This window comes from Microcaecilia unicolor, unplaced genomic scaffold (assembly GCF_901765095.1).
Source record: "Microcaecilia unicolor unplaced genomic scaffold, aMicUni1.1, whole genome shotgun sequence".
Lineage (NCBI taxonomy): Eukaryota > Metazoa > Chordata > Amphibia > Gymnophiona > Siphonopidae > Microcaecilia > Microcaecilia unicolor.
Window position 1 is genome coordinate 25,198 of NW_021963071.1, and position 7,187 is coordinate 32,384.

At 44.7% G+C, this 7,187-nt stretch overlaps 1 protein-coding gene across 1 annotated transcript; it reads left to right on the forward strand.

Moving 5' to 3' along the window:
- The first annotated feature begins 3,317 nt into the window (after nucleotides 1–3,317).
- LOC115458887 (Krueppel-like factor 2) lies at nucleotides 3,318–6,664 on the forward strand. The gene is given in 4 exon segments (XM_030188724.1): nucleotides 3,318–3,611; nucleotides 4,566–5,360; nucleotides 5,362–5,545; nucleotides 5,836–6,664. Coding segments are annotated over 3 exon segments (1,152 nt in total). The 5' UTR covers nucleotides 3,318–3,611; nucleotides 4,566–4,568; the 3' UTR covers nucleotides 6,012–6,664.
- Nucleotides 6,665–7,187: the final 523 nt, after the last annotated feature.

The following is a 7,187-nucleotide window of genomic DNA, read 5'->3' on the forward strand; positions in this document are numbered from 1 at the left end:
AATGTCCTAAAGCTGGTACTGGTGGGGGGGGGGGGGGGGTTCACCACTTTTCCCATGCATGCAGAAGAACTTTGGGGCCCCCAACCCCCCACTTTCTGTTAACTTAGTGGCCTCCAAGAAAAAAAAAGACGTTTATAAAACAGTGCTTCCAAGAGATTCACGAATTTTCTGCTTTACACTTTTCTGAATCACCCATTATTTCGTTTTGTTTCCTCTGCAGTTGTGGCGGGTGGTTTTCTCTTGAAGGATTAATTGCATTTGATTAGCCCGAATTTAAGGGGCATTTCTGTGACTTTCGCCCTTCTGGTCGAAGAAGACGCGAGAAAAATGCCGCTCAATCGGAATGTGCCGAGGTGACCCTCCCCTCCCCCCCCCCCCCCCCCCACCCCCCCCCCCCCGCTTTCCTAGGCATATTAAAAGTGGGAAATTCGTTTCATTGAGGTTTGTTTGTTTCGTTGTTGTTTGTTTTTTTTTAATAATTTGTGAATGCCCTCCAGTGATTTGGCTGTAAACCCAGCAGTCGTGTAAGGATCCACAACTGTGAACGTTAAAGCACTAACCTATCTGAATTCTGACAAATGCGCGTCTTGTCCTGGGAATCAATCGCAAGGAAGCTGGCATTATTGGGGAGAGGGTACACTTTGAACTGAAAAGGAGCTGGTGTGCAGAAAGCAGGGGGACCTCGAGGTCCAGTCTCTTGCAGGCAGCAGGGATCATGAAAACCACAAATGTACCAGTGGTTGTTTAATTAGCTCGCAGCTTTCCAGCAGCTACTGGCTTCCATTCAGGAGCTTTACTGTTGCAGGTGAACTTTGAGGCAGTCAGACAGGTACGGAGCAAGAACAGCCCTGGAGAATTATTAACTCTTTCCTCCTTTGTCATTCTCCATTCGTCGCCCCCCTCCCCCTCCCCGGTCTCTTTCGGTGTCTTTGTCTTCTTTCAATTTGATTAGTATTTGATCTGGTCTAATTGTTCTGCCCAGGCATATAATATGCACGCTTATCAAATAGAACCCCCACCCCGGAGGGGGGGGCTGGGCAGACAAAATCCTCCCCACAACCCCCAGTCCTGTGTTTTTACCACAGCACCTTCTTGTGAACCTCCTAATGGTGAGAGATGCAAGAATATTCTACTACTACTACTATTTAGCATTTCTATAGCGCTACAAGGCGTACGCAGCTCTGCACAAACATAGAAGAAAGACAGTCCCTGCTCAAAGAGCTTACAATCTAATATTCTCCTCTTTTCAAGCATTCATAGAATCATTTTTGTGCGTTCGTGTGTTGCCGTTCGTCAGAAGTCTTGAACGGTTATCTTTCCATTATATACGAAAATAACCCGACACTGTTGTACATCGATAAGATATGTACAATCATTTAGCCACTAAAACACGATAAAACTTTTGCAATGCACGCAAGCAGACTGGGACTCCGCAAGCTTTTTCTTTAATTACTTTCGTTTAACGTAATATCTGGGAAAACTATAAACGAATGAGCCAGGTTATTCTGTGGTATTAAAAAATATATATATCTTTGAATACGATTTCCCGACAAAAAAGGGAGGGGTTGGTTTTTGCATATTGTTTTAATAACTATTCGTTATGTGGTAACCCACAATTGAGGTATAGAATGTCGGGGAGATCAAAAATGCAACCTGAAGATGAAGGGAAGGATTTGGAAGTGACGACTTTGTCAAGGAGTGTGGATTGCTGTTTGTCCGGGTTCTGGTCTGTAATTCGTGGCGTGGAGTGATGCTTTTACTCGGGACCCCGCCCATACTTTAATCCCTTGGCATTGTAGAAAAAGCAGATTTGCAGCTGGATTCAGGGGGTAGGAACAGTTAACCTTTCTCCTTCTTCTACGCCCCAAACCGGGAGAAAATAGAAAACCCCCGACATACCTCGATTAAAATGCATGTGGAAATAAATTATTCTGAGGGGAAATGCCTGGTAGATAGCAACATGAACGGAGATCAGATAACACCCCTGGCTCCCGAGGACAAAATTGCAACCCTTTGCAGTAACGCAAACATTTCTAATGCACAAAACTTTCCAGCTTCGGAGGGAGCTGCAAAAACCACAAGCGTTCAATTAGCAGACCTGCAATTAAATATTGATGGAAGGTTTATGCTTAATTTAGACTATGTTTGGGGGATTTTGGTGATAGGAAATCCCCTCACCTGTCTCCCCACCACTACCACCACTCCAGGATGCTGAAAGTTGTATAAGTAATCTGCCGATTTTGGAGAAACAGTAAAATGCCCTGAGAAAGAAAGCAAAATAAAAGCCGACATTTAAGTCATACGTTTGCAGCTCTGCACTGGTTCAAAGGAGAGGGGACTCCTCTAGCGTTTACTGTACAGGTGTAGCAGGCAGGAAATACACCCCCCCCCCCCCCCTTTAATAAAGCCTCAAACATTTTGCCCTCTAAAGCATAACTTCGTCAAGCTCTTTGCTCTAGGTCTGTAAATCTTTTAAAAATCCCTGCGCGGAATCTTGAGCTCCTGCACGGACTCGAACAGAACCAGGTCCGCCGCGTGAGGCTCCCTTTCGGGAATGGGCCGGTTCTGTCGGTGCATGGGACATTGCCACGCAGTTTAAGCAGTAAATACCGGAGGGGGCACGGAGTCATGACCACAGTCCCCTGCCAGGACGTCTGCAGAAATCCGACGTCTCTCTGCAAGGATTTAAGTGCTGCAGACAGATTCTGCAAAGCTTTAATATTCGAAGCCCGTACGGTTCATTGTATTGTAAACCTCTTAATTTTCCAAGAACGTTAGATTTAGGAAGACTGTTCTGCAGATATTCCCACTGTACTGCCTCTCAAATAAATCTATTTTAATTGTATGCATTACTGGTGTCCCCTACTCACTGCCATTCCTGCCCTGACGTTCTGGAAATCGAGTATGTTATCCGTCTGTCACTAAAAGCAAACAAAATAAAGAACATAAATCTGACCTAAATCTGCCCCCCCTCCCCCCCACAGAAAACCGTGTTCTTTGCTTTCTATTGCTATTTGTATATAAACGTCTAAACTGTTTTCAACAATAATTTGTCCCTATGCATATATGACATAGATACATTTATACGTCTAAGCAAGTGTGCATGGAGGAGGGGGGAGGGAGGATTATCTGTATTATTCCACGGTTTATTTCTCGCTACAAACCTGGAGTCTCCTTAGCCAATCAGCGGCGAGGAGGATTGAGAATGTCGAGGGGGGGCGGAGCTCAGTAATTGGTTTTTATGAGTTATGTGCAAACAGCTTAACCTTGGCAGCCAATCAGAAAAGGAGCCTCATAAATATGAATAGAGCTGCTAAGCCAATAGGAGCGTAGTGGGGAGATTAACAAGCTTGCGGTTCCCGTAGGCTCGGGACTTGTTGACAAAAAAGTTGACCAAGGAAGTTTTGTGTGTTGGGGCGCAGGAGACTGGAGTACAAAGTGAAGGTTGGCTTTTTCGGCTAGATCAGTTCCCAGTTGTCCCTGGTGAAAAAGCCCTTTTGTTGGAGGAGGGACTCCAGGATGACTGTGGCTGTGGATGAAGCCATCCTGCCTTCCATTTCTTCCTTCGCCAATATTTTACCTGTGGAAGAAAGCAAATCGAAATATTGAAGGTAAGTTTTGGAAGTACGTTGGGTGGGGGTTATTATGCTCTGGTAACAGGTCTCCAGATGATTTGCTAAGAGTTTATACGGACTTCAGAACAAGGCGTTTAGTTATTTTCTCAGAAGCGCCTATAGTAGATGAGATTTGGTTGGGGTAAAATATTGTACAAATAGTTAATCTGGGCAAATTCAACCCCCTAGTGACTGTCGCGGTTATTCAGACTTTTTGTTTTTTTTCTTTACGTCTAATAGAAATACGTAGTAGTAGTAAATGCGTGATTAGTCGTTCAATCTATTTGCCAGACAACAGTGAGTTTCCAGAATACTACTATTAAACATTTCTATAGCGCTACTAGACTTACGTAGCGCTGTACAAATTAACACGAAAAGACAGTCCCTGCTCAACAGAGCTTACCATCTAAATTGAACAGACAGGGGTGGGGAATAGTTTGGGATTTTGTGTTACGGGGCTTGATCAGACGGAAAACGGTTAAAAGAGACACGTATTAAAGGGCTGAGAGATTGTTTGAGGCGCTCTCTTTGTTATGACCTATTCATGAGCGACTCATCAGACAGTGGAGAGAGCAACTAGTCCGACTGGTTTCCAGCCGATAATCTATCCTCACACTGAGCAAATGTTTGGTTACAAATGGGCAGCCTGAAAAGAAACCTGGGAAGCTTTCCTTTCTATTGTCTCTGCTCAGGCATTAAATCTCTCTCTCTCTCTCCTCCTAACGACATTTCGTTACATTTGGCACCTAACCACCACACCTATACTCAGAAATCTAGACTACACCAACTTGACATTTTGTCCTTTAGATTGTAAGCTCATCTGAGCAGGGACCGTCCTTCTTTGTTAAATTGTACAGCGCTGCGTAACCCTAGTAGCGCTCTAGAAATGTTAAGTAGTAGTAGTAGTAGTAGTAAACTTCAACGACTCGTGTCTGCTTCTCTTTTGAACAGAGGATGGTCGGGAATCCAGAGCTGAGAGCCGCCGGGGACATGCGATTTGCCATGATGGAGGGATCGGCCATAAAAAAGGAGGAAGATGACCTGGGCAAGTTCGTGGACTTGGATTTTATTCTGTCCCACATCACCAGCTCGCATCCCGGGAACAACTCGGCCCACGCTGGCACCTACCCTCTTCCGGAGACGCCGGAGAGCTGCACCAGCAACACGTATGACAGCGACGGCTCCTATGCCACCCCCAGCAAGTACGGAGTGGGCAGCTTTACTGGAAGCCCAAACCACAGTTATATGGCTGAGCTGCTGACTCCGGATGTGCCCAGCATGGACATGCCACCCGACTATAGCCTGAAGAGTGCCATGCACAGGCGAGAGTACACAGAACTCAGGGTGCCAGGCATGGCAGAGCCGGTGCAGCGACCTCTACCGATGGAGCATTTGCATCACCTAGGACATAAAATAAAAAAGGAGCCCCCCGAGCAGCCTTGCATGATGGGGGCGTCTGACTGCATGGGGCCCATGATAGAACAGAAACCTAGCATGGCCCACATGCACGCCCAACTTCACCCCAACCACCCTTTCCCCCACCATCGAGTGAGCCCCCCAGCAGCCACAGAGGACATGGGACCCCAGGACTGTCACCTAATGCCCGAGATGCACTGCCATATGGCCATGCCGCCCCACTACCAAATCTCTGCCCCCTACCCGCCCCATTTTGCCAACCAAGCACAGGCGCAGTTCCACGGACAGTTTGGCTTGTATCAGAAGGTGCAGCACGGCATGGTGCTGACCCCCCCCTTCCTCGCCTCTGCTGGATTATTTCCCTGCCATGGCCGCCCCTGAAGACTGCAAACCCAAACGGGGCCGAAGATCGTGGGCCAGAAAACGGACGGCCACCCACAACTGCGAGTACCCGGGCTGCGGCAAAACCTATACCAAGAGTTCCCACCTGAAGGCGCACATGCGCACGCACACAGGTAAGCGCGCAACTCAGCTGGCCGCGCGTATTGCGTCAGACACCAGAGCCATTGGCTAACCCACTTTTAAAACGAGGTAATGATGATGCAGGCTGAAGCTTATGTCACTTTTAATTACATGTTTCAGCAGGAAGAAACTGGAGAGACTTTAAAGCTATCAGTCATGTAATAAATCTTCTAGCCCGCAAAGGTTATCTGTGCCGTGTGTTTACTTGGTCCGGAAACGATCGGATTTGATATTTGTAACTATCCTAAATATAACAACCTTTTTCTCTTTTCCTTTGCTGTAGGTGAGAAGCCCTACCACTGCAACTGGGAAGGCTGTGGCTGGAAGTTTGCCAGATCCGATGAACTGACTCGCCACTACCGCAAGCACACTGGCCACAGGCCCTTTCAGTGCCACCTGTGTGAGAGGGCTTTCTCCAGGTCTGACCATCTGGCACTGCACATGAAGAGACACATGTAATGGAAGCCACCACGACTACAGATGTACAACCTTGAAAATCTCTATAAAAATATCATAAGACAATTCTATTTATGACAAGATGTAGTATTTTCGTATTGGATTAAAAAAAAAACTTAGCTACTAATTTATGTATATAAAGATATGTATAAAGGTAAAAGTCAGTATTTAAGAAAAGTTAAAATCCCCTCAGCAGATGCATTTTCCACAGCAACATATGTATGATTTTAAAAATCTACGACTATTTTACATTTTAAAAATCAGGTTCGTGGGTGGGGCAGGACCCTAGAGTCAGTGTTAGAGATGATTTTAAGCCTCCAATTCTGAAACTGCCAATTGCTGAATAGAATAATCTTTTACTGGCAAAAGACTGCAAAAATATCCCATACACCTATATTTATATAAAATATACTTTTGTTAGTATTTCTGGAATAATAACGTTTTTAACTAAAAGCTGCCATTTTTTTAAGGTCAAATGTTTAACGTTTATACCAGTCTTCAGCCTTTACCAATGTTTAAACTGAAGCATTGTTGTTCCGTTTCTTTCTTTATAAAAACAAAAAAAAAATACTCCTTCCTTTCAAAAGGGATCTTACACAAAACCAGGTACTTTCGGAACTGTATTTTCCAACAGTTGTAATATTTTATATGAAAAAGTTTTTTAAAAAAAAAGTATGAATGATCGCCTTCATGTGCTTCTGTTTATACTTGAAATTTTCTTTTGTAAAAAAGAAAACTAAAACCCTTACTGTTGTATAGGCATCCTATACAGTGCTCTGAAAAGCCAATTGTAAATGAAAAATGTAAAATAATTCTTTTTTTGCAGTTTAAAAGTAGAGAAAGGGAGCGGCGAGATGTGCAATAATTTTGTAAATATTAAGGCTCTGGGTAGCGAGGCTTTCTCTGTACAACCTTCACAGCAAATGTTATTTTATCTGTTTTTGTTTTTTTGTGGTCTGTAAACGAGCTAAATAAACTGTAAAAAAAAGTATTCGAGTTGATTTTTAATATCGCCGGCTAAAGAGACGAATTTTTTTTATTCATTTGTTTTAACTTAAGGCCATGAGACCGTCGTGGAAAACACGTTTGTTCAACGCACCCTTCAGCTGTCCCTGACGTGCTGGCATTTCATTTACGGCGGGGTGGGGTGGGGGAGGGGTGCTGATAACGATCAGCACA